Source organism: Barbatula barbatula, assembly GCF_947034865.1.
Source record: "Barbatula barbatula genome assembly, chromosome: 1".
Taxonomy (NCBI): domain Eukaryota; kingdom Metazoa; phylum Chordata; class Actinopteri; order Cypriniformes; family Nemacheilidae; genus Barbatula; species Barbatula barbatula.
The window spans coordinates 10,022,875-10,049,591 of record NC_136766.1 but is presented as its reverse complement, the minus strand read 5'-3'; the positions used below and the strand labels follow the sequence as shown (position 1 = coordinate 10,049,591).

The following is a 26,717-nucleotide window of genomic DNA, read 5'->3' as shown; positions in this document are numbered from 1 at the left end:
TCTCATATTGTGTGTGTTTTCTCTATGGCAGGGTGATGATGGTGCACCTGGACTTCAAGGGTTTTCAGGACCTCAAGGACAGCCTGGTGCCAAAGGTAAGATCTTTGATAATTCTATCATTACAGTAGGTAGAATTTTGATTTATTATATTTGGACATGCTGTTTCTAGCCATCAACAATGACCTTTATATTTATGTCTTTAAGGTGAAAAAGGTGACACGTATACATTACCTGGGGTCCCTGGAACCAAAGGTGTTATTGGAGAGCCTGGATATTCAGGTAAGGACATATGATTTGACCTATCAATTTTATTCTGTATCTATATAGTCATCGTGAGGTGACTCCAGGAATGTTGAATCAAGTTCTTTTTTTCTTTTGTAATCAGGAAGTCCTGGGCGTCCTGGTAATGTGGGTGACCCCGGTTTCACAGGACCCCCTGGATTTCAAGGCCAGAAAGGTCCTCGTGGAGAGCCAGGAGTACCGGGATTTGGTACCTATTGGAGATTTTCAGTCACATTACTGATGAAATGATTCCCGTTTATTTTGAGTACTTGACTAGTGTTATTTGGTTATATTTGGTCAAAGTCTCACCAGGTCTCCCGGGCATTAGAGGTTTGCCTGGTTATCCAGGAGTGAATGGGCGTAATGGAGAGGCAGGCCTTTCTGGGGTTCCAGGCTCACCCGGAGAGAAAGGTCAATCAAGAATGACATATTCCACACCTTGGAAGAAGCAACACTATTTTCCATTTTTATACATATCTCTGACATCACGCTAAATATTCAAGATGGTATCACGTCTGTAGGTATTTCACTATTATTGTGATCCTGTTTCTGAAACACCCTAATATAATTTCAGGTTTTAGAGGGTCACCTGGTTTAGACGGACTCAATGGTCTTCCAGGATCCAAGGGGCAGCCTGGAGTTCCAGGTAAATTAATCTAACTTAATTCACTTCATTCTTAAAGCTAAACTTGAGCAAACACCTTTTCAAATTATTATAATGTCCACAGGTGTGGTTGAAGGTGGTCGGCCTGGTCCTCCTGGTCCAGCAGGCCTGAAGGGAGAAAGAGGCTCATCAGTGGCGGGAGCACCTGGACGCCCTGGAGAAAGGGGAATCAAGGGAGACAATGGTGAGCATCATGATGGTTATCAGCCCCTAAGCATGCCAATGGATCATTGCTTTTATGATCAGCTAATGTACATGATACATATTTGATGATTGTACAATCATAATGTTCAGGTTTTCCTGGTCAGAGAGGCTTCCCTGGAAATCCAGGCCCTCCTGGCCCACCTAGTCCCTCTAATATCCCGGGTACGTTTGGAGACCCTGGACTTCCAGGATTAGATGGACGGGAAGGTATGTGACGGATCTGTCTTTTATATTTCTCACTGACTTTCATCTGTAATTGGTATGATACAGCTCTTGTGAAATTCTCTATTTGAAGGTCCCATTGGTCCTCCTGGTCTCCCTGGTCCACCAGGCCCTGGAACGGTTCAAGGAGAGAGAGGAGATACTGGTTATCCTGGACAACCAGGCACACCAGGACCACTTGGAGACCCTGGTGTTTCTGGATCCCCGGGATTTGCCGGCCGTCCTGGTTTCAAAGGTATTCAGTTTGTGTAGTGACGCAAAATTCGTAAGACAGATGGCAGGATGATGGATACACTGTAATAAATCAACATGGTAAAGCTTTATTTCTTTCTGGATTTATAAGGACAAAGAGGTGACCCTGGCTATAGTGGTATATCAGGACCACCAGGATTCCCAGGAGAAATAGGGAGTTATGGCAGCAGAGGATTGAAAGGGACAAAGGGTTAGTAAACACTGTACACTTAACAGGCAATTTTACATTCATTCATTTATTTTGTATTTTAAAAATCCTTCTAGAAACTTTGTAGTTAAACTGTACATCATAAGCTTTGTGCAAACATAATTTGCAGGTTATCCTGGTCCTAAGGGGAGACCAGGTTATGTCTATCAACCCGTAAACATAACTGCTATCGGGCAACCTGGTGATCCTGGTCTCCCGGGTGGTCGTGGGCCTCTTGGTCAGTCAGGACCATCAGGCCTGCCAGGCAGTCCAGGACCCTCAGGTTAGTGACAGACATGTGCTGTTTGACATATGGAATAGATTGCATGTAGGTCTGATCATTTGGTCTGATATTAGTTTTGCCTGGGTTAATGAAAATCATCTGATATTGCTGTTCTAGGTCCCAAAGGTTCGAGGGGGTCAGAAGGCAGACCTGGTCCAACCGGTCCACCTGGATCCTCAGGACTCTCCGGTGACCCTGGGGCTGCAGGATTCCTAGGACCAACAGGAACTCAAGGTAAGACTTAACAAAGTTTCCTCACATTTATAAATAAAATAAATTTAACTTTGTATATGTATAAACGATAACAATGATAATATATTTGTTCCTTATAATTTGGTCCCCCTGGACATGCAAGTGTAGGCACATGCTTAGAATGCCTATGCATATATCCGGCGCTGTACACAGTAAAAACAAATTTGACCAGAAACCTAAAAAAATGGTTTATTCACATTGTGTGATAGCCAAATTAACTAGATCTGTTTAAAAACTGTCAAGTTTACATCTTTCTTATTGTCTTGTTTGACACGATCTCTACAGGACCCCGCGGCCAGCCAGGGTTGCCAGGTCCCCCTAGTGCACCGTCACGCAGTGTCAGTGTTGGTTTTACTCTGGTAAAACACAGTCAGTCCAGCTTCGTCCCCATGTGTCCTCAAGGCATGGATAAGTTGTGGGAGGGCTACAGTTTGCTCTACGTGGAGGGACAGGAGAAAGCACATAACCAAGATCTGGGTAAGACACTAGGCTCAATTTCAAAAATACTCTGTAATTTTCAGAGCGTATTCTGGTGTCAACTGTGTATAATATAGGTACTTGTTTATATACTTGACTCAAGATGATGCAGTTATGGTTCATTTCATCTTTGTCAATCACAGGATTGCCTGGTTCCTGCCTACCTATTTTCAGCACCATCCCTTTCCTGTACTGCACACCCAACGAAATTTGTCACTATGCTAGCCGCAATGATAAATCCTATTGGCTCTCCACCACGGCGCCTATTCCCATGATGCCTGTAGCAGATCAGCAGATATCCCAGTACATCAGCCGCTGCTCAGTCTGCGAGGTTCCATCTCGAGCAGTTGCTGTACATAGCCAGGATCTCACCATACCTACCTGTCCTCAGGGCTGGAGAAGTCTGTGGATCGGTTACTCCTTCCTTATGGTAAAAACTAATTCCCTGTACTAAACTGCACACCATTAAATTAGTGATGGACCAGTATGTTTTTTTACAGTATTAAAAGAATAGTTCACCCAAAAATAAGAGATAATTAATTTGCCCACCCTCATGTAATTCCAAACCTGTTGGTAACTAAACAACTTTGGGGCCCCAGTGGCTTCCATTGTATGGACACAAAACCCCTAAGACATTTTTTTAAATACTGTATTTTGTGATTCACACAAAAAATATCCATGTATTGGTTTTGATTTTCATGAGATTAAATAAATGACAACATTTTCATTTGTAGGCAAACTATCACTTTTAGAGCAAAAATAACTTTGTTTTTTCATTCAGCACACAGCTGCAGGTGGGGAAGGTGGAGGCCAGTCTTTAATGTCACCCGGTTCTTGTCTGGAGGATTTCCGTGCCACACCCTTCATCGAGTGCAACGGTGCTCAGGGCACATGCCACTACTTTCTCAACAAGTACAGTTTCTGGCTGACCACCGTGAATCTGAATGAACAGTTCTCTGAGGGGCCGACCGGGGAAACACTGAAAGGAGATCAGTATCGCTCACGAGTCAGTCGTTGTCAAGTCTGCATGAAGATCTTGTGATGCACAGCAGAAAAAAATGACTAACAAAACAATTAAAGGAGGTCTTTCAGGATTAAATGAACAGCAATTAAATTGAGCTGACTGATTTGATGACCTGCTATCATATATGTGTGTGTGTGTATATATATATATATATATATATATACGTATATATATATATATATATATGTATATATATATATATATATATATATATATATGAGACACCCAGCCGTGATAAGGAGAGCTAAAGATAGCTCACGCTATAGTAGGAGAATAATGGGAGAGTTTTCATTTTACCTGTTCAATAACAGTGGTGCTACAGTTTCATGTTCCTTTTTTTTGAATATATTTACGGCTACCTCGGAAAGTGCATCCCAGTGGATGGCACAGAATGGTACACAATATATTTTTCAAAATAATTCATACAGCAAGATTTTAGCTGGTTGCTACTGTGTTTCAGAACATTGGCTTCAGTTGCCTATTTTGGTGCTTCCATTACCGTTGGCCAAAATGGACAAACCAGCACTTTGTGATCCATATGAATGAGTGAAACTATGCCATGCGAGTATCACTTGATATGACTGACTTATCTATCCCCCAAAATATGTATCCTGTATGAATTGCACTGAAGTTAATATCTGGAAAAATATGTAAAAAATTATTTCACAAGATCACATGCAACTGATGTAAGTAAATTTACTTAGTACTTCTAGTATTTAGTTATCTTTAAAAATACTTCTTCTTTCATTAATGAGAACATCCGTCAAATATGAACAATAATTATGATGAATATAAATGATACTCTTGTTCTTTTAAGGATACTGTTTATCCTTCATAATTCATGACTTCATATTCATAACAAAATAGGAGTTGAAAAGAAATATGAAGCTTATCAAAAGTTATTTTAGCATATGAAAATTATTGTTTATATATTTTTATTCAAACCGAAACCTTATATAACTAAATGTCTAATTCACTGTGTGCATTTGACGTGGTATATAGAGTAATACTAAGTAAACTGGTTTCTTAAAAATTGTGTAATATGTAACCACTATGACCACTAAGCCATTCAGTCTCTCGTTGGTAGTTTCCTTGAGTACACATATAATTCTCTTGCATTTTCTCTTGTGTCTGTAAGTGGTTAGATAGTTCATTCACATCATCCCTCATTGATGGATTTTTTTACATTTAACCAAAGAAGCACGGCTGATTTGTACACTTATTAATATGGAAAGCTGTAAGAACAATTCCCTATTTCTGAGTGTAATTTTCTTAAATAAAGTTTGTACATTTGTGAAGATTGGCTTTTCACACAATTACCATTTATTCTTGGTTTTTTTTGTTAAATAATGTCAGAATTTGCTGTGCAAACTATTGGTAGTAAAATATGAGCGTAAGTTTCCAAAATTGTTCCCATAAAGTGACGTAAATGTTTGATCTGAATGCCTACGTTAAGTGCATCTACAGTATGAAATAAAAGTATTACATTGAGTTCAGAGAAATACTCGAAACAGTCAAATCGTGTCTTTGCCTTTGTATTGCCATGTGTTTTTATCTTTCGTGTGATGTCTTTCTGAGGTCTTTTCTCAGAGGACAACGTGATTAAACCCTTAAAGGGGCCGTTCGTTCACCCAAAAGAAAAATTTCAATATGAATCAATTCAATAAACCTTTCTCATAAAAACACTCCGCAGTGTCACTCCAGTGCAGTGGAGGGCAGTGTGCACTTTCAAACATACACTCGCAGACTGTGGCAAGCCCCTCGTAAACACACAAGCGGCAGGACTGACTGCAGATATTTCTCCTCTTATTGTGCTACATAATACAGGTTAGTTACAAATGCGTCTCTTGAGTGTTTCAATATTGCAATATCGCCGCATTAGATATTGTGCATGTAAACACATGCGGCTTACGGTCTTGTTTTTACGTGCATGTGAAGCGCACAGCTGTTTACAGTGATGATGTCACTCACACTGAAACTAAAGTATTTGCAATCCCTGTTTTCACTTCAAAATGTAGACGTCATGGGTGTTTACACTCGCATCTAGTAGTCAGACAGACAGATGCTGAGACACCCGCAACCCAGTACTGCAGGGCATGATGATCGAGTAAAGGATACAAGGATTTCATTCGCATGTAAACTTGAACGTCAGTATTTTCGCTGTTATATAGGGCATCCCTATGTTCTACTCCCTTCGAAAAAACCTTGAAGTGAACTATTTGAAGGGTGTAGGGTATTACTGTCTCTCGTGTATGCGTTTGGTGCTCCCTTCACAAAGGGAATGACTGGCCAAATGTTACCTTGACAACGCCGCACGCGCACTCTGAAACCAGCCCTCGTTTGTTGAAAATAAACATTTTATTCTTCTTGTTGAATACTGTGGGACTGAATTATGTTTTATTTCACGTTTTTTCATTCCACTTGGCATTAATTAAGGTATATAGGATAAAGGAAACCTATAAACAAGTTGCTATTTTTAAACATACTTTTCTATAAACTAAATTATCTTATACTATATTTTAACCATCTTAAATCATATTTATCGATGACAAAAATAGTGTAAAGCAAATACAAAAAAACATTGTACTTTAATTTAGGCAACGTCAAAATCGCGCTCCATATTTGCTTCAAAATGCGTCGCGAGAACTCGTAATCCAGGATGACGTAATTACAAACGGAACTCACTTCCTTGAAGTGACCGTGGCATGAACTCCCTTCTCTAACGTACATGTAATGGTATACTCTAGTTTTTACTATAGTAAACTGTCCTATGGTGTATTTGACCATATGTGGCACGAGCATACACAATATATTAGGGGAAATGGTAGATATAGACCCCTATAATTTTTGGGCCGACCATGCCACCTTAAGCATACACTCAAGGAAAGGACCACACAGTAAAGAAAAGGACAGGTTTATTCCAACCATAGAAGAGCAAAGACGTGGATGAAAACTAAATCTAATTTTATTCCAATAAAAACATTATTAATCAATCCAAAAGTTTTGATTGACAACAAAAACAATTCAAACAAAGGGAAACAATACGTTTCAAAACACCCAATAACACCAAAGAAATCTCAACATAAATTTGTGATAGCGGCACCTTTAAGGTTAGACGGTTTGCACGAATTCAACTCTGCACTACACACAGACATGTAGTGATCAACAATTCACCACACACAATTGTGATTTACACAGCAAACTCAAGAGTAAAAAAAGACAACTTCCCCAAATCAAGAATACGACAAAGCACATTAGTATGGAGCAACAAGTGCTTCCCCTCACGCCTGGCCAGGATAAAGGAAAAGACAAATGTATCCAAGCAAACAAAACTAGAACAAACTAAACAAGGAATACATTGAAAAATCGGACTCCCACTCACCTACACACACAGGCAGACCCACACAACAAACTCAATTCCACAATTGACATTTAGCCTCACGTGCTCTCCGCACAACCACATTCATACCAACACATGCAATCAGTTCCCTAAATGATATCAGCGACACAACATTCATTCAAAATAAGAGAAAACTAATAGTTAATTACACATTAACAATGTATTCGGAACAGAAAACAGTGCCCATTGTAGTGCGACTAATCCTATGCGAGAGCAATAGGGGAAATGGAGCCAACGTAACGTTATATCAATGGCAAACAGGACTTTGCAGGGCAATCGGCGCACCATTCAGTAACGATAAAAAGGTGGAAAGAGAAGCCCAGGTCAAAATATCCGCACGCCTATGGACAAGGATGCAATGCAATCATTCGTGTCGTAGAGGGTGAGAAATTCACATTACCACCACCAGTTCCTAATAAGTCAAATTTTGTCAAAACATTATAACTTATCACTGCTAAGTACGCCACGCTCACAACAGAGTTAACCGAGACAAGACTAATTATTACTGCTACACATTTCACAGACACGGCTTATCTTAAACCAGGACTATGCCTTAGTTGAATTAAGATATTTATGTCGCTTTTATAAAAATGCCTTTGGAGAATACATTATTGGTGTGCATCTTGAGACAAAACAATGGCACTGATATATTTTAAGATATTTCAGGGCAAGTTATATTCAGTTAAGACACGTCAGACATTTTAGTCTTGGACTAGCCTTAAGCCTTGTCTGTGAAACCGGGCCATAGTTATTGTAAATACACCAATTCACTGTATACAGTAGTAAATACTACAGAATACTATACATTACCAGGGTATTGTAATATTTAGTAGTAATGTTATACTAGTGAGTACTAAAGTATACTACAATTTTTTCAGTTTTATCTTTATTCCTTTTTTATTTCTGTTGTAAAATGTTTCTGTTTAACTGATTTCCATTACGGAAACAAAACATGGTTTTACTACAGTAAACAAAAAATGCAAGCAATTGTCCAAAATTCTCATTCAAATGGTCATCAATCTGCTGAAAAACGGGTCTCCACACTTTTACAAAATGTGTTCTTCGTATTTTCTATTGTATCTTTCTTTTAGTGCTGAAATATAATTCTTAAAAGACTTCTATTTTTTATACAATTAGGTACGCTGGAATTTTCGGAGAGCGACTCGGACATGTCATGTGTCTTCATCAATGACTCGTCGCAGACCAATGTACCATTACTGCAGGCTTGCATTGATGGGGACTTGAGTTTTGCCAGGCGTCTGCTGGAGACCGGCTGCGACCCCAACATCCGTGATCACCGGGGCCGTACAGGTCTACATCTGGCAGCTGCGCGGGGTAACGTTGACATCTGCCACTTTCTGCACAAGTTTGGTGCAGATCTACTCGCCACCGACTATCAGGGCAACACTGCGCTGCATCTGTGCGGACATGTGGATACCATTCAGTTTCTAGTGTCCAATGGGCTCAAAATTGATATTTGGTGAGATATCCCATTGTTCGTTCTTCAAACGTATATCATGAAAGCATTAATCACATTTTTCTTCAAGCATCTATCATGAAAGCATTTATTATATCATTTACAAAATTACAAATAAAATACCTATTTTTCATATAAATGTATTATTTATTAACTATTATTATTATTATTTATTACAGGGACAATGCATATTAATAAACGTTTCTGTCAATATACCAGAGTTAGTCAAAAGGCTATTTTTTTACTTGCAGTCCCTAGACAGATGGTAAAAGTCACCCTAAAAGAGAGTAAAATTACATATTTACTTAACAATATAGTAATTACAATACATTTAGTAAAAAGTACTATAAGCTTATATGTACAATAGAAACATAACAAACCAACAATCTTAGATTGTATCTTATCCAGAATTTTTACAGTTCGTTGGTAAAGCGATTGCAGAGGTTTCAGAGATGTAACACTAGCTTGTGACCAAATACGTAAACAGTAACAGTAACAAAAAAAACATTTTTGTATTGATTTTAATGATAAACAGCTCATGGTTTATAGTGTTGTTTGTAAATCATTAGAATTTGTGTTGTCTTTTCAATAGGTTGGTCATTTTTATCCATGCTATTTTGGTAAGCATTCTAAGCAATTCTATGTATTCTAACTATTCACTTGCATTTAAACAGTAACCACAATGGTTCGACCCCACTGGTTCTGGCTAAGAGGAGAGGAGTGAATAAAGATGCCATACGGCTCCTTGAAGGGTTGGAAGAACAGGAGGTAAAGGGCTTCAACAGAGGAACCCACTCTAAACTGGAAGCCATGCAGATGGCTGAGAGTGAAAGGTCAGATGACCCACCCCCCCTTACATCCTTCGCCCTAAATTTTGCAATATTGTCAAGCTAAATGTTGTTTTGATATAATAGTGATTTGATTCATTTAAGAGCTACTGACCCTGATATCTCTTTTCTTCACACTGATTGTCGTAGTGCAATGGAGAGCCATTCACTGCTGAATCCAAACCTGCAGAACAGCGAGGGTGTGCTGTCCAGCTTTCGCTCCACCTGGCAGGAGTTTGTGGAAGACCTGGGCTTCTGGAGGGTCCTGCTTCTGCTGGTGGTCATCGCTCTCCTCTCACTAGGCATTGCGTACTATGTCAGCGGCGTCCTGCCCTTTTCTGCTGGCCAGCTTGAGTTGGTCCACTGAGGGTCTGTTATATAGCTAAAGCATGATGTAGGGTGCTGAAGGTTCCTCAGTACAAGATTAGGTCTAACCTGAAGTTTAGAAATGATCTTGTCATTCTCAAAGCTGAGGTAGACTGGTGCTGTCCACAGGCGGGGACTGAGCTATGAAGGAGGATTGCAACGTTAAATTATTTATGGGGATATTTATTAAAGTGTCACTTAAGATCTTTCCATTTCCACTTAATATCTACACGTTGATGTAAGCCGCATTAGATGACGCATTAGATCCCATTACATAGGGTGTCATTTCATCCATACTTATTTTTCCTCTTGCATCGTTTTTATGTTCTGTAAATGAAGCATAGTTATGACAGATTCTACATACATACTGTATCCTTGCTTTGTTCTGCTCGTACTTTGATTTACCTATTATTTTACATAAATATTGTTTAAAAATGTTGCTTAACAAAGCAAACTATTTCTTTACAGATACCATATGCTAAAATTGTTTTATCATTCGTTTGATTGTAAATATTTATATGTACGTTTATTATGTTACGTATCCCGTACTGTAAATGTAAATGATTCCCTTACGCTCAAATAAATATAGTTTTCTCATCAGAAATACCCATATGTACCAGTTTTTGCATTCCCAATTTCAAAGGCCAATGAGAGAAAAAGACCTTAAATGTTTTTATACATGTATGTATTTATAAAACGAATGTGTTAAAGCCATGGCAGCCCTTTGGGATGCTTTAGAAGCAGCCTAATGTGGAGCACGGCGTCTTATTCAATGACACCAAGTTCTGCCATCCTTGCTTGTACACTAAGTATGTTTTAAATGCTAGGTACTCTCCGTGCACAACACACAGACAAGTCAGCAGGCGGAGCCTGGAGCTGAATGAAATAATGTGACAAAACGAAAGTTCAAAAACACGAACTTAGTATGATACATGACGTATGGTGGCGGCGTGCAGATCGTTTCTCTCTTTTTGACGGAGGAATGAGCAGGTATGTTACATTTACATTTGTGCATTCGACAGACTAGCTTGTACAGAGCGACGTACAGCGCATTAAAAGTAATAAATGATCAGTTATTTCTCGTGACACGTACTCTGGGACAGCTGATCTGAGAGCAGGAGAGAAAAGCCCGATTGTTACCTCGAGTCATGACGTCACATAGTACAGTACTTTGGGTCTTTCTGATAGTTATTGCCAACAATACAAACAGTGCTTGTAATGTGTGTATTTCAGGCCTACAGCGAGTAATTTCCTGCATAGAGTTTTAACTTCTCACTAACCTCAGTTGACAAGGTAAGGAAATCCCCGCATAAAGAAAAAGGGTTTCATTTTGTTCCTATACGAGTAGGAATGTTTCGATTTATGCCCATTATGTTCCATACCACGAAAGAGTAGAATCACAATATATGTTCAGATTAAACCATCTTGTTTAACAATCTCTTAGATCTAAAGTCTTTTTGAAAGTGGACATAAAGTGTAGAACTGGAGATCACTTCAGGTTAGATTGGGTAGTTAACTAACAAGGAAGATACATCTCTCTTATGCTTTTTATATGATTAATATTAATATTAAGGAATGTAATATTAACAGGTTGTTTTCTAAATATTGCTATGTCACAACATAAGACACATGTGCTGTTTATTTGTCAACTACCCATATACTATACTGTGTATATTCTGTGTATTTGTAATCAAAATATATTTTGTATATTGTGAGGTCTATATTACATGTTGGTATTTTTGTAACCTTCGGTACAATACAGTATCTACACATTAATCTAACAGTCTTGCGGTTTCTTAGACGTATGGCTTCCTCCAGCAGTGCTCTGTCTGAAGAGCAGCTACAGTGCTCCATCTGTCTGGATGTGTTCACCGATCCCGTCTCCACTCCATGTGGACACAACTTCTGCAGGGATTGCCTCAAGAAATGCTGGGACTGCACTCAGTATTATAGTTGTCCGATGTGCAAGGAGACTTTCAAAAAACGACCTGAGCTCAGAGTCAACACAACATTCAGAGAGTTTGTGGATCACTTTAAGAAGCGCTGTAGTGAAGTAGAGCGCATCGTGCGCTGTGATGTGTGTACGGGGAAATGCAGAAGAGCGGTGAAGTCTTGTCTCAACTGCGAAACGTCGTTTTGTGAAACTCATATGGAACCCCATAAAACTGCACCAAAACTGAGGGAGCACACACTCATTGACCCTGTGGAGAATCTTGAGGGGTACATGTGTCAAAATCATAAAAGACCTTTGGATCGGTACTGTAGAAATGATCAGGTGTGTGTGTGCTATTTCTGCTCCCAGGGAGACCACAATAGCCATGAAATGGTTCCTCTGGAAGAGGAGAGTGGAATTAAAATGGTATTTATGTTCCTCGTGTCTATTATGTCATTTCACACAACAACTTTTTTTAGCAACAGATATTTCTTTCTTATTCTACTATATTGATCGTTAGACAGTTTATTGAACTTTAATTGTTTGGGATTTTTGTATGCAGGCTGAGATCAGGAAAACTCAAGCGAATATACATCTAGTGATAAAGGATAAAGAAGAAAAATTTGACGAGATCAAAAGTTTGATGGAGCACAAGAAGGTGAGTCCACAATATATTTTAAAACATAGCCTTCATTAAAAATTCAAACATCACATTTTGGATTGACACAAAATGTGAATTTGATGTGTTAACGCTTTTGCTTTCTCATTTAGAGAAACACTGAGAAAGTGCAGACAGAAAGTGAGGCGCTTTTCGCGGCATTGGTGAGCTCCGTTAAGAAAAGTAAGGATGAACTTTTTGAAGTGATGGAGGAGGACAGGAAAGCGGCTGAAGGGCGAGCTAGAGCTCTCACTAAAGAGCTGGAGAAGGACATCACGGAGTTAAAGTTAAGAGACGCTGAACTGGAGCAGATCTTACATACTGATGATCATCTCCACATCTTGCAGGTTTGTGCTGTATATGTGTAACAGAGAGTGCTGTGCAAGGTAAACCTCACAAACAGAGACACTCTAGCGACAGACGCTAGGACTGAGGTCTGTAGGCTCCTCGATAGAGCGCCAGAGAATCCTTGTGGCTTTATATAATTGAACCACTGGAGTGACATGGATCTCAAAGATGTCTTTACTCACTTTCTGTGCTTTGAATGGTGGTTGCATTGCAGTGTATGGCAGAGTAAGAAAGCTCCCGGACCTTAACAAATCCAGTCTGCCAAATCCGAAGACTGCAGTCTCCAGCATCTGTCGCTAGAGCATCTCTGTTCGGGGAGTGAGGTTTACACACTGCACAGCTCTTCACTAGCTGGCCTCTGTTACAATTACACGAATCATATTTTCAAGCCAAAACGGTTTTACAGAAACCACTAATTGTGATACGAGTATTTAATTTTAACAAAAAATATAACTGTTACCGCATTTGAAGAGATGGAAAAGTCCTCAGGTCACGGTAACGCAGTCCTGACACAGACTGCCTTCATGAGCGAGTCCAAAAGTCCACCTGTCTTCATTTCTACTGTCCCTGCCTTACTCGCATCCATGACGAGCGGGCTTCAAACCTGCGAACGTTCCGCTGGTAGTCAGGGTCGGAAGTCCCCTCCATCTTTTTGAGTTCCGAACCTGACACATTGTAGCTGTACTGGTCCACATGAGCTCCGGCCCACAGAGAGCTCCAAATGGCCATCTGTGCCTGTTTATGTGCGCCACAATTTCTACAACTGTCATACTTTCATGTATTTGTTACTTTCAGTGGAGAAGCTCCTCCCCCACATATATACCGCAAATAGGGTTTTCACATAAAAAAATACAAAGTGTTCTGCTTTTCCTTCATTTATCCATCAGATAACTATCATGTGCCATGAACGCATTTCTTTGAAGGGTCACATATAAAAACACGTCTAGCGCTGTAATGAATAATTAGGAGAAATGTCTTCTCATTGGTCAAGAAAACACAGTCTCATGAATAATTACGAGACACAGTGTCATTAATGTACTATTGTCCATTTGCCACGTCACATCCTTTGACGTTTGCAAGATGAGGATTTAAAACCAGCAAAAAAGCTCCAAACTAACTTGTTTTCTCTACTTTAATAACCTACAGTTGCTAACATTGTTTTCTATGATGTGCAACACAACAAAGTCTGTTAACATCTAAATAAATGTTGTTTAGGATTTCGTGGCGCTTTAAGAACCACTGCCTAAATAAACCACTTCTTCTAATGCTTTACAGGCCCAGCCGTCCCTTTGTAGACCTCCACAGCACACTACCCTGCCTGTATTTAACTGTAACACACATCTAGATACAGAGACGCTGAAGAAAACAATGTCACAGTTTCAGGAATCATTCCGTTACCAAATGGATGAGCTTCCTATCCTAAGTAAATGCTAACTTGCATCTGTGTTAATGTCCAAAAATATTTTTCCAATTCGGTTAACAACATATTGTTTATTTCCCAAACAGAACTTAAGAGAATTCAGAAATATGCAGGTGTGTTGCTCTGTTACAATATTCAATACTATAACATCTCTCATTACAATTCACAATTACTCTTTCTCTGAAAAAAGTTCTAATTTTTTCCTTTCTCACTGCTTGTTTGTCAGTGGATGTGGCTTTAAACCCCACCACGGCACATCCAACTATCATTTTGTCAGAAGATCGGAAACAAGTGTGGTGTGGTGGAGAAGAGCAGAATGTACCAGACAATGAGGAAAGATTCAGTTTACGTGTTAGTGTTCTCGGAGAGGAGGGATTCTCCAAACGGAAATTTTACTTTGAGGTGCAAGTCATGGGCAAAACAGACTGGGACATAGGGGTGGCTAAAGAGTCTATAAAAAGGAAAGGACTTATCACACTGAGCCCAAATAATGGATACTGGATTTTGTGGCATAGGAATGGTGATGAGTATCATGTTAGTGATGCTCTCCCTGTACAGCTTGATCTAAAGGTGAAGCCCCAGAAGGTTGGAGTATTTGTGGATTATGAAGAAGGTCTTGTCTCCTTCTATGATGTTAATGCCAGATCTCACATCTACTCTTATAGCGGTCAGACTTTCACTGAGAAACTCTACCCGTATGCTTGTCCGTGTTTACATCTTTTGGGTAAAAATGCAGACCCACTGGTCTTCACTTCTGTTGAACGTTATGAATGAACTTTTTAGATGTGAAGGCTGAGAGAATCATCTGAAAATATTTAAATGTCTGTAAAAAAATGATACAGAGGTTGAAAATACTGAATATACAGTATATTTGTATATATATGCCTATATATTATATAAGTAAAAGAAAGAAACAAAGTAGATGTAAAAATCTCTTCCGTTTTTCTTCCCTTATAAGATAAACTTTCCACGTGTGTGCTGTTGTATTAGCCTATGTATCCAGAATGTTCCAGATTGTTAATTGCTCCGTGGCTCCCCCTGGTGCTCAAAGACTAGCAGGCGAAAATAAAATATATTTTTTCTGCATTTCTGTAATGTTCTTGCTATATTATGCTGTTTACATATTTAGCTTTTTAATGAACTGGTAACATGCAACTACACAATTACTGAATGAAGCCATGAAAGTTCCATAAGGTGGGAAGCTAATGTGTTTTCATTTGTTTAGGACGTTTTGATTATCATCTATTAAACTGCTGTAACCAGGTCCAGAAAATACGATCACATAACCCCAATGTTATCAACCCTTCACTGGCTACCCATTAAGTATCGTATTGACTTTAAAGTCCTTTTAATCACTTATTAAGCCTTAAACGGCTTAGCCCCACCTACATAACGGAGCTTCTATCAAAGTACAGCCCATCACGCTCTCTAAGATCTCAAAACGGTGGACTTTTGATAACACCTAGAATAACTAAATCCACCAAAGGGGGTCGAACTTTCTCATATGTAGCACCTAAAAGGCAATAGCCTTCTCGACACTATTCGAGGATCAGACACACTCACCCAATTTAAATCTAGATTAAAGACACATCTTTTCAGCCAAGCATTCACTTAATGCAAAATATGCTAAATAAACCACCAGGAGTCTGCTGACATTAGATATTATTTACTTGTTATATAAACACCATGTACTATCCTGTGTTTTACCTTTGTTGTGTTTTTCAGTTTTTCTTATTTTCTCCTGTAAAGCTGCTTTGGAAAAAGCGCTATATAAATAAAATATAATTTAATTGAACTTAAACCCTATTGGTAGCCCATATCTGACTTACAGCTATTGAACCTGCAAATCACCACAATATCTGTAAGCAATATCAAATTATTCCTTTTTTTAATCCACTTTCTCTGTAATGAACTTTTCTCGCATTAATTTTGAGCTGCCAGGCAAGGGTTGTGTGCTATGCAACTTTAGAAAAAAAGTTTCTTTGATACAAATTAAATCCACTGGATATTTAGATTTGTTTTATATACATCCTCAGCCTATACAAAAATACATATGCTTTTCAGTTACATCTTAAGTGCTTTATGGTATGGAGACTTTATGGTAGTGTTTCCTTGTTGCTTGGTGTTTTTTACTTAATTCAAGAACTGAAGTTGCCATGACCCCGTGTTTGTGATTTACCCCGTAATATTGTTGTATTAGTTGATATGTGGTGGTTAGAATGTATGTTTGTCATTTGTTAGGTCACATAAACGCATGTGGTCCTTTAAAGAAAGGACTGTGTTATACCCAGACTGTGTTTCCCTTAGGCAATTTAACATTAAACTTAACCAAGTGTAACACAGCAAAATCACAGTAACAATTATGAAGGACATAGTCCAAATGTCCCTCCATTTCTGAAAATAAATTCGCAGCAATGCTTACGGACAATAGATCATCATCTTTCCCCTCTCCATATCTCTCACACACCCACGTGGTGGGTGTCCGTAGTAAATGCATATTAATATGTTCCATCTAATGGCCATTTGGGGGAGAGGTGCTGTAAAGTGCCTGAGTGTCTGAGACTGAATCTCATTTGCAGTAATGCATGTTTGTCCATCATCATCATTGTCTTTAGGCTAATAGCCAGACATGTGGGTGACTGATCAATGAGAATAGATTTGTATTGATTGCGCACTCCACACGTGCACTTTGGCTTCTCTCTTCCTGTTGTGTTGCATCAATCTTATATTGAAATATCTATTTTAAGATGTACTTGTATCAGAATAACTTTTGTCTGTTGTCTCTCCATAAAGATATACTGCATATTGTGTATTATTCAAAGTGAAATAATATTAAGTGAAACAGAGAATTATGGAAGTGCTGTAGGCAGTGCTGATCAGTGCCAAGCGAGTGTGATCTATTTCTGTGTCGCTCCGCTTGTTCAGCATTGTTACATGGCCCAGAGCGTGACGGAATGGAAACTCCAATGTGATTACTTGAGGTGAAGCAGCTAAATTAGATATAATTGCACAATATGCTTAATCATTTCATCCAGTATTTATTTTTATTCAAGGGATAGGTCCAACCCCAAATAAAAATATTTTATTAACCCATCATGTTGTTTAGAACATGTATAACTGTATGACTCTTTCTTCCGTGGAACGCAAAATACCTTTTGAGAAATATGTCTGTGGTTTTGTGTCCAACAATGGAAGTCAATGCTGGCCAATGCTGTCTGGTTAGTTACCAACGTTCTTCAAAATATCTTATTTTGTCCTGAAAAAGAAAGTGTCATACGATGATACGAGGGTGATGAATGATGACACAATTTTAATTTTTACGTGAACTTTTTCTATTTTCCTTCCTTTTAATGTTCTGTCTGATTTTAAATGAGGGGGAAATAATATGTTTATTTGTGCTTGTACATAGTGCTGTATGATGTGTTTGGTTAGACCTGAAATCCCCAATGCACAAAAGGAAAAAGACCATTTTAAACCTGTGTGTGGTCACAACACATCCTTCTGTGGAATTTAGATGGTCAGTCTTTTCATGACCAGTAGACACATGCAGAAGTTTGCTCATTGCCCACCATAGGTCTACCTGTCATAGTTACTCTGGAAATCCTCATTCTATCTCGAGGAAACAAGTGTTCAGATGGGTGTGTTGTGTAGCAGTCAATGGACAATTGAGCAGAGGTTGCCTGTTGTTTTCTCAAAATATAAGATTACAGTAAATTAATAAATTGATATGACTAGAGATGTTCTGATACCCCTTTTCCCTTCCCGATTCCGATAAGTGGGCTCAGCGTATCGATCAATATCGAGTACTGATCCGATATCTGTGTGTATATCTGTATACAGCTGTATTTACTACTAGCCCTGTATAAATTGATAGAATTATGTTATGGTGTGCTTCAGACTAATCCCATAATAAAGCATGAACAAATACATACAGTAACCTAGAGTGTTTTTATTATCTCACAGACATTTGACAGTGATATTATTTATTTTTCTTAAGTTGCAGTTTTACTGGCTGGTTGGTCCACTGGAAACACTGCCAAACAGGGGACATACTACTAGCACATTTTCATTTTACATTTTCGTTGCTCTAAACAGAGGTTGCTTGTGACGACACAGCACAACTTCCTGTGCTTGCATTATGAGCCGCTAAGAAGTGATTTCTCATTAGCAACATTAAGCAAGCCTAGCGTGCATATAGGTCCAGTTCAAGAACATTTTGGGTCTGGTCGATTCAGATTCCAATTCCTGGTTTGGGAATTGAAAGAATCGATTCCGTCTTAAAAAAGGCAAACGTACGAACTTTATATGATTTGTTAAATGTGTGGATACATGTTATTATATCTCAGGGCTGCCAAAATTTGAGTTCAGCTTGGAGTGAGATATTTCGGCCCAACTGGGTTATGTTGTGGAAAGTTGAAAAAAAACATAAAAACCTTGCATTAGAAGTATTGTGATTGTCCAATAACATAATTTCATTACATTCATTAATTTTAGTTGAACTTTCCCTTCAAATTTTGAGCACAGACCAGACAAGAGCTGCGTCTCATTCGAAGGCTGTGTCCTCCGGAGGTCCCATTTGTTCCTGAATACATCATCGAGGTTGTCGTTTCAGTTCAAACAAAAAACATTATCAAATTAACATTTGGTTCTCTTTAGACGTAATCATTGTAGTTTCATTTTACATTGAAATGTAACTGTTGCCTTTCTGAAATAAAACTGATAAATGTGCCCAAAAAACGCAGCCTTTGAATTGAGACGCAGCTATGGATTTATCTTATAAAGGAAATCTTGTAAACAGAATAAATAAACTGACAAAAAAGAAAAGGTGTTTGTCTATTAGAATTTATTATTAAGTAATGCATATGCAAATACGTTTTTTATTTTTATAGGCCATATAAACTTTAAACAGACTTTCAAAGCCACAAACTTGAATATGTACACATTTATTCCTAATCTTATCTCTTATAAAACGCTAAAAATGCCTCTGTTACTATCTCTTGTCTCATCACACTGATAAATGCGAATTAAATTACATGAATCGCTCAACATATTTTCCATTTAAAACCACGTTTTGTAGTTTACATCAGTGGATACTATCGCTCAACATTTCTATTGTTAAACATTTTTTAATCTTGAATGTTACCGACTAATGTTGTGTGTTTGATTGGTCACCCCAACGGCTCTGTAAACAGTATAACTCCCGCCTTCTTACATTTGATTGGCCAATGGCCACCTTATTTTGACATAGGGAGGTATTTGTGAATGCAAAACCCGGAAGTGAGTTAGCATTTTAGGATGGTTCCATCGGTCCAAAGTCTAAGAGTTTTTTGGATGGGTTTTTGGTAAATCGCCTGAAACAAGGTCTGTGGTAAACAAAACCTCTAAATATTTTCAAGTTTTATTTTATGACATAAAACGCTTTTGATTTAAAGCCTTATTCTGTCTTAAAACAGCGGTTGCTAACAAGTTGCTAAAAGCTACTGCTTCCTTTGGCCGGGACTTTAGATGTCTTCACACTTGTAAAGCTCACAAATAATGCAACATGTGCACCTTAAGTGTACTCTGTTGAGCATCGTGTTAGCTTTTTACTTCTGCCGATTGTATTTCGGCTTCAGAAGTTAAAAATTTGTTCATTTGTAAAGTTTATTTTGATAGACAAAATGTGTAAACATCTTAAACCTTATCGTATTTTTTCTGATCTTCCAAAAGTCTATGGGAAAACTTTAGGCTTTCGGTCAAGGACACCAGCGTGGAGCTTACTTCCAGGTTGGCCTTCAAAATAAACGTAATCTCTGAGGTACTGGATTGAGGCCCATTTCTAGACCGCTGAGGAAATAAGTTTGCAGCACCAAAAAACAGAGAGGCGTATAGGCATTTATTTCACAAATTTGATCACACAACATAGAAAAAAATGTCGGGAGCGTGAGAAAATGGTAAATTGCGTGAGTTTCACAGTGAATGTCTGTGAGTTGGCAGCCCTGTATTATATAAACAAGCTTTTGCATTTATGCATGCAGAATATTTGATGTCATTCCACAGCTCTACACTTGATTCATCCTATTTGGAATCGACTCTAAATTCTCAACACCTTGGAATTGAGGAATCGATTATTTTAGGAATCGATTCCCAGCCCTAGAAAATGGTATCGGATCGGTAGCCTACATGAATTCAAGTACTTGCCGATACAGGCACCAGAATTTTATGTGGTATCGGTGCTATTTCCGATACTAGTATCGGTATTGGAACAACCCTAGATATGACCTCTCTTATAACCCCAATATCGGTTGTAGACAGTACCCTCTTGGCTTCAGGAGATCTGCATGTAGAGAGAAATTTGTTTTGGTATATTTGTCAGCATGTACATTTACATTTAGTCATTTAGCATGTAGTCAACACACACTCCTTTACTAACATCAATACATCGTCAGCCAGACATCTGTTTGTTATCCTATTCTTTAGGATTATAATGTTTTAACAATGTCTTTTGTCAACTGTGGACAGTATCATATTACTGAACCCACTGAAATGACTGAGCTCTGCCTCAGGTGGCTCTCTATTCTATACATGTTCGCAGGATGGGGAGTGAACTTGATTCCTGGTATAACCTATACAAGATTTAACTTGTTCACTCTTTACTGGGGCAATACAAAGGTTTTTAAAAAGAAGACTATTACTAAAGTTTACAGTAACTTATTGCACACTAGCTACAGTCTTGTGAAAAAAGTTTCATAATGTCACACGCAGATGCAAGAAATTAACGAATAAATTATTTTAAGTGCTCATACGTAAACATGTTTTCAAAATCCAAACAACCTCAGTCACCTTAATAAAAACCAGTCTTAACTTGTTTGAGGTATTATAGACTGCTGAGGGATCGAATATGATCTTGTTTTGTGAAGCATGTACTCCGCTGAAGGGTCTTAGCACACATTAGTACCACCCACCCACTTCACTTTCTTCTTCACCTCCACAGGTATTCTAATGCATTTAATTTTCATCTCTATAAACCGGTATTTAAATTCTCACAGCGTCCTTCACCAGCTAATCTCTAGGCAGGTGGTCAGTCAGTTGCGACAGAACACCGCCCAAGATGACCTGAACAAAGAGAAAGGCAGCTATAATATTTCCAACATAGCACAAATGAACACATTTTGTACAGTTACACATAATTGCATACACATTAATATATGTATTCAGTTAAACAACAACACAACAGATGGAAATATATGAAACCTGGGTTAAAAAAATGTGAAAGGATTTAAAAAATATGATTCTTTTGTAAGTGGATATTTATGAAACAAAAAGAGGCAGCAACTAATCCTTAATGGCTTTTATAAACAGAGTAATACTGTTTGTGTTCTGAGAGGATTGTTATAATGTGTTTAAGTGACCATCGACGAGAACCGACCTATTATAACAAGCTCTAGAAGTCAGCACATCCCAACATTTGCTTCCTAGTACTCCAGCTGGCTGAACAGCTGGTCTGTGTATAAAATCAATATTCTCTAATGACATAATTGTTCTTACAACTCACTGCCCACCATAGGGCCACCTGTCATGGTTACACTGGGAATGCTAGGAGTGTCTCATACTGGAGGAAACAAGTGTTCAGATGGGTGTGTTCTGTAGCATTCAATGCATAATTGAGTGATGTTTAAAGTACCTAAAAGCAATACTTGAGTAAAAGTATCTTGCCAGAAAATTACTTTGGTAGAAGTGAAAGTAACCTTTTAGAATATTACTTGAGTTAAAGTAACAGATAAATATTGTACTTAAAGGGGAAGTTCACCCCAAAACTTTGTGTGATTTTCTTTACTCAACCACATGATGTTAAACATGTTTAGAGAACTTGCAGCGTCTTTGGAGCACAAATGAAGATATTTAGGTGACATTTGAGAGATTTCCTTGCCTCGTCAGAGACATCATGGTGTCAGTTTTTGTAAAGGTCCATAAAGACATTGTTAAATTGGTCCATCCGAGCATAGTGGGTCATGTGAATTTTTTTGAAGCCACGAGAATGCTTTATGTGCAAAGATAAAAGAAATACGGACTTTAATCGATATGTTCTCCTCTGTGTTGTCAGTGTATCGCACGCGTTCACGAGAGCACTTCGTCTTCTTCTTGGACGAGAGCACTTTGACGCATGCGTGTTGTGCGCCGAGATGAGATTACAGTAAATTAATGAAATGATCCTTTAACCCCAAAACCGGGTTAAAGGATCAAAAATTTTGTTTTATTTTAATATGTATTGATTAACGTAGATGCAACTGTGCATAACTTGGCAGAAACAAGGTCAATTTGATACGATGACGTGAATATTTAAATGGTAAACTGTGAATGCCATTGCCTCGAGCGAGTGTTTTGCATGGAGAGAGAGAGAGAGAGAGAGAGAGAGAGAGAGAGAGAGAGAGAGAGAGAGAGAGAGAGAGAGAGAGAGAGAGAGAGAGAGAGAGAGAGAGAGAGAGAGAGAGAGAGAGAGAGAGAGAGAGAGAGAGAGAGAGAGAGAGAGAGAGAGAGAGAGACTTGAGTACTTGCCTGAACGCTGATGATTTGTTCAACACTTCCGAAGGACTACAGCGCACATTAGCGCGGAGATCATCCCGTTTCGAATGCAGCTGGAGCCGGCTTTTATCCCGATGAAATAACGGCCGGCTACAACTCACACCTGCCATTCTCCTTTAAAGCTTCACTTTACGATTGAGCAAGAAGTGAAGGGCGAGGACACCATTGGGCTACTGGATGCCGGTTATCTGCTTACTAAGTGCCGTCGAGCAGAAATGACATAACGTTAACTCTTTCCTGGAAAAGAGCGCGGTCAGGATCACGCCGCACCGCAACGCAATGTCGATGGAAGCGCGCCTTAAAGCGACACAATTACCCTTAACATTGGCACAAATAGAGGAATCGGACGCGGCGCAGACATCTGATTCGTGAGAACGAGGCTCTCTTCCTCTTTTAAAATGAAACATCGACGTGGGACTACACGGTGCACTGGACCCCCATGACTGTTTTCGAGAAGAGCACTAATCTGCTACATTGCTTCATATGAGCCAGCAAGCTTCACCCGCGCGATAATCTGACCCATGAAATTCATGCCTACATGAATTATGCACGTCGGTGCATGAAAATACACCGAGAGGTCTCGGAAACCGGCCGGTGCGTGACCGCGTCCCACATGACCTAGTTTCAAAGCGACGCTTTCACGCAGGAGAGATGCAGCCGCAGTGAGAAGCGAGACAGACCTTCAGGACTAAACAAGAATATTGTTTGCTCACATGTTTGAAAGTGCAGAAAGTCGTGTTGAGTTCAGGTGACACAGACGTGGCATGAACGTTACGATCAGACAAGTCACCTGAAAGACTCGAGCAGCGATCAAAAGCCACTGTTTTACAGCGAGTTTATCACGAAAAGAACTTTATGGACTCTGGAGCCATTGACCTTTACTCTTGCATGATTTCTTTCTGCTGAATTCTGCATACGGAGCAATAATGAGCCACTGGAATCGCCTTTGCCAGTTTAACATCGAATACGGATATTCCAAAGGAATCTGCCGGATGAATCTGAGGATTTGTTGAAAGATTAAATTCTTACGGTAATCTCCAAGCTGCTGTCTTGAAAGCAATACTTGTTTGATGACTATTTTTGTCTGCGAGTTTGCGTAAAATGAACCATTTTACAAATCTCACCACTGATTCCAAACTCAGGTGATCGCTCAAGTGAAATTCATCATTGGATGAGTGAACAATATTGAGATTTGTTCATCAAGGTGGTCAAAAATTGAAAGTCCAAGCATGTGGTCGTTGCCTTTATTACGTCACACAGACGTTCCTCCGAGAGTGACTGAGAGCTTCATACTGTCTGGTTATCGTTTTCCCAACTACAGCCTCCTGCAGTGCCTAGCATCTGCTTTTCGTCCGACCAATGAGACGGGAAACTTCTGGACGCACTTCCTCCCTATCTTCGTGTTCACCTTCCACTTTCTGGAGGCGTTCACGTGGGAAGGAGCACCCGAACCCAGCAACCCTTTTTTCTACCCCTTCTGGAACTACTTTTTAGGGGTGTTTTACCTGCTGCTAGCCAGCAGCCTGGCTCATCTCCTCAACTCCATGTCTCTCATCATTCGTGAAATATGTTTTTTTGTGGACTATGGGACTATCAGTGCATACACGGTGGGTTCCTCTCTGGCGTATTACTATTACATCTTCCCTCAGGCGGGTATTCCGGAAATTGAGTTTGGAGTCCAGAATGCGTCCCAAAAGAGAGACCTGAACGCTGATGAGGAGACTACATTCTGCTCATTTTTTGATAGCTTCTACATCCCGACCTCATGCCTGGTTGCCATCATATGTGTCATCACCTGCTGTAACACCAGACAGCGCTGGCGGAAGTACCGCTACGCTGTTCGAACTTTCGTCTTCATTCTCCCCTTCTTTATCTCCTCAACCCCTGTATTCTACCGTCTCCTGAGTCCCGGTCCTCACAACATCCCTTCTCCATCATCCAACTCCCCGTATCTGCTCTCCACCATGGCTGCCTTCTTCTACCGCCACTGCTTTTGGCTGGTGGTTTCTGCCATCTTTAATATCAGTAAGATCCCGGAACGGTTTTCTCCAGGAAATTTTGATATCTGGGGTCACAGCCATCAATGGTTCCATTGCTGCACCTTCCTGTCCATCCTGGATGAGCTTCACATGATCAAGGTGGAGATGCGGGCCCTCCTTCTCAACCCAGGCCTGGTACTGTCACCTAAAATCTCACCCAGGCTGCCCGGACCAACGTTTTATTCCACGTATGGAGTTATGGTGCTTCTGCAGGGGTGTATAGCGGGCATCATTGCATGGTTTGGCTGGTGTGCCATGCACATATACACACCCGAGCAAAAAAAGCTTAAAGGGCATTAGAGCAACAGCTTGTCTGATGTAAAGCTCTCCATGAGGATTTTGCTCTTTCAAAAAATGTTATAATAACGTTGACCATTTAGCACATACATAGCAAACATTTAAGTCATTTTGTCTTTGAACAGAAGAAATGCTCATTTGGGATTGTTGAAATTTTGTTTTCAGGGTCAAAGGATATTTACTGGTAGGGGGGCCAGCGGCTCCGCTGTTTTGAAATAGATAGCCTACTTTGCCAAAGGGAATGTATAATATATCTTATATTTTAATAATTTTTACTTTAGAGATTTAAAATAATAGATTATTGAGATTTTACCAACCCTTTATTAATGCATTATTTAATTCTCTACCTTGTGAAACGATCTCTGTGTCTTTCTATCTTTTTTCTCCATCTCACTTTCTCTCTCTTTCACCCAGTCACGTTTCCTCCTCCTCCCTTTGTAAAAACCCTTTAAACAGGATGTGCAGACAAACAGCATGCAGACAAGCACAAATAGCTTCGACCAAAGTGTTGAGGCTGAGGGAAATGAGAGGGGTGTGGATTCATTCTGCCATAACCCTTTGCAGCACTCCACAGCACTTGTTTGTAATGAACATTGCATTTTCTCACCATACAATCACTACTAGATCTGATAGACCATAAATATAAAATGTGAGGTGACTGTAGATGTCAGTTGAAATGCTGTATTTTAATCTACTGTAACTATGCATGGCCTTTGATTGTAAACGCTTCTCTATAACGGTTGGATGGTGGAAGAGCTGAATGGAAAGAAATGAAGCCATATTATTGTTTTTATAACACATCAGCAAGTACTGAGTTTTCCTTTCAAGGCCAGTTGTGGAGGTAATGTTGTTATATGTAGTCATAGACTACGCAAAATTGTCAGTGGCAAATGAAAATCTTCATTAATAACTTCGTTTAGATGTCTAAACATACTTAGTTTTAAAGAGCCTTGAGATGTCACTGAGCTTTATTGGTTGGTTGAATTTTCATTCAGCCAGTCATTCTTTCAGAAAGTGGTGCTTTATGAAAGTTTTTTGAGTGTCCTTCAGGTTTTTAGTCTTAAGGTAGGGTGTGGTTTTACAATATGTGTGAATTTCTGTCACAATGTCTGCTGTATGTATCTGCTGTTGTGAACGACAAAATGGAGTCATTGATGAAACAGATATTGTGGCTGTCAAAAAATGTCTTGTGTCTGTTCTCTGTTGTTTTGTCCAAAAGGCCGAATAGCTGCAATAAGTGTGAGCACATATTTAGAGGATTTCTTCAGTTTGTTTTATGTATTCCATCATAAACAGGGAATAATTCATTATTCATTTCTCATAGTTTTGACTTCCTATTTGTACTTATGAGTTTAGGCATATGTTACATTGCACTTTGTTGCACAAGCGTAGCATTAAAACCTAGACTGAATTTATGATTTGCACATAACCTAATCTGTGATCTTGACAGGGACCTGGTGTATGTTTAACCTTGTTTTAAAATGTTCAGCAGGCTCGTATAAACTTTAAAGGTTTTAGCTGTTTTGACAAAAGCATTGTCGGA

General features: G+C 39.2%; 4 protein-coding genes across 7 annotated transcripts in view; all 4 read left to right on the top strand.

Annotated features, from left to right (window-relative positions):
• col4a6 (collagen, type IV, alpha 6) overlaps positions 1–4,011 on the top strand; it is a 61,199-nt gene extending 57,188 nt beyond the window's left edge. Inside the window, exons 32-45 of the mRNA XM_079470421.1 lie at positions 32–95; positions 205–279; positions 386–490; positions 586–693; positions 857–928; positions 1,011–1,130; positions 1,241–1,357; positions 1,446–1,607; positions 1,716–1,814; positions 1,942–2,094; positions 2,212–2,328; positions 2,632–2,823; positions 2,967–3,253; positions 3,605–4,011. Coding sequence (XP_079326547.1) covers positions 32–95; positions 205–279; positions 386–490; positions 586–693; positions 857–928; positions 1,011–1,130; positions 1,241–1,357; positions 1,446–1,607; positions 1,716–1,814; positions 1,942–2,094; positions 2,212–2,328; positions 2,632–2,823; positions 2,967–3,253; positions 3,605–3,865 — 1,932 coding nt within the window. The 3' untranslated portion in view covers positions 3,866–4,011. The remainder of the gene's footprint in view (positions 1–31; positions 96–204; positions 280–385; positions 491–585; positions 694–856; positions 929–1,010; positions 1,131–1,240; positions 1,358–1,445; positions 1,608–1,715; positions 1,815–1,941; positions 2,095–2,211; positions 2,329–2,631; positions 2,824–2,966; positions 3,254–3,604) is intronic.
• A 1,580-nt stretch (positions 4,012–5,591) lies between these two features.
• ankrd46b (ankyrin repeat domain 46b) lies at positions 5,592–10,518 on the top strand. The gene is made up of 4 exons (XM_079459514.1): positions 5,592–5,674; positions 8,385–8,727; positions 9,399–9,557; positions 9,702–10,518. The coding sequence occupies exons 2-4, from the start codon at positions 8,417–8,419 to the stop codon at positions 9,916–9,918; spliced, it is 687 nt and encodes a 228-aa protein (XP_079315640.1). The 5' UTR covers positions 5,592–5,674; positions 8,385–8,416; the 3' UTR covers positions 9,919–10,518.
• A 244-nt stretch (positions 10,519–10,762) lies between these two features.
• LOC306899495 (E3 ubiquitin-protein ligase TRIM39-like) lies at positions 10,763–16,074 on the top strand. Of its 4 annotated transcripts, none has more exons than XM_079465789.1 (8): positions 10,763–10,907; positions 11,151–11,210; positions 11,702–12,276; positions 12,413–12,508; positions 12,622–12,855; positions 14,132–14,279; positions 14,363–14,389; positions 14,503–16,073. In XM_079465789.1, the coding sequence occupies exons 3-8, from the start codon at positions 11,722–11,724 to the stop codon at positions 15,048–15,050; spliced, it is 1,608 nt and encodes a 535-aa protein (XP_079321915.1). In that variant the 5' UTR covers positions 10,763–10,907; positions 11,151–11,210; positions 11,702–11,721; the 3' UTR covers positions 15,051–16,073. The 4 variants fall into 4 exon arrangements, with proteins under 4 accessions (XP_079321915.1, XP_079321914.1, XP_079321917.1 ...); XM_079465788.1 differs by having other exon boundaries at positions 10,765–10,907; positions 11,718–12,276; positions 14,503–16,074; XM_079465791.1 differs by having other exon boundaries at positions 10,796–10,907; positions 11,718–12,192.
• Positions 16,075–23,492: 7,418 nt separating this feature from the next.
• Positions 23,493–26,481, top strand: paqr9 (progestin and adipoQ receptor family member 9). Its single transcript, XM_079453835.1, has one exon. The coding sequence runs from the start codon at positions 24,068–24,070 to the stop codon at positions 25,175–25,177; it is 1,110 nt and encodes a 369-aa protein (XP_079309961.1). The 5' UTR covers positions 23,493–24,067; the 3' UTR covers positions 25,178–26,481.
• The last annotated feature ends 236 nt before the right edge of the window (positions 26,482–26,717 follow it).

Coding starts and splice junctions, on each gene's coding strand:
- ankrd46b (XM_079459514.1), top strand. CDS start 8,417: ATGTCATGTGTCTTCATCAATGACTCGTCGCAGACCAATGTACCATTA. Junction 8,728..9,398: donor GGGCTCAAAATTGATATTTG/GTGAGATATCCC, acceptor GCATTTAAACAG/TAACCACAATGGTTCGACCC. Junction 9,558..9,701: donor CAGATGGCTGAGAGTGAAAG/GTCAGATGACCC, acceptor TGATTGTCGTAG/TGCAATGGAGAGCCATTCAC.
- paqr9 (XM_079453835.1), top strand. CDS start 24,068: ATGTGGTCGTTGCCTTTATTACGTCACACAGACGTTCCTCCGAGAGTG.
- LOC306899495 (XM_079465788.1), top strand. CDS start 11,722: ATGGCTTCCTCCAGCAGTGCTCTGTCTGAAGAGCAGCTACAGTGCTCC. Junction 12,856..14,131: donor ATCATCTCCACATCTTGCAG/GTTTGTGCTGTA, acceptor AATGCTTTACAG/GCCCAGCCGTCCCTTTGTAG. Junction 14,390..14,502: donor GAGAATTCAGAAATATGCAG/GTGTGTTGCTCT, acceptor CTTGTTTGTCAG/TGGATGTGGCTTTAAACCCC.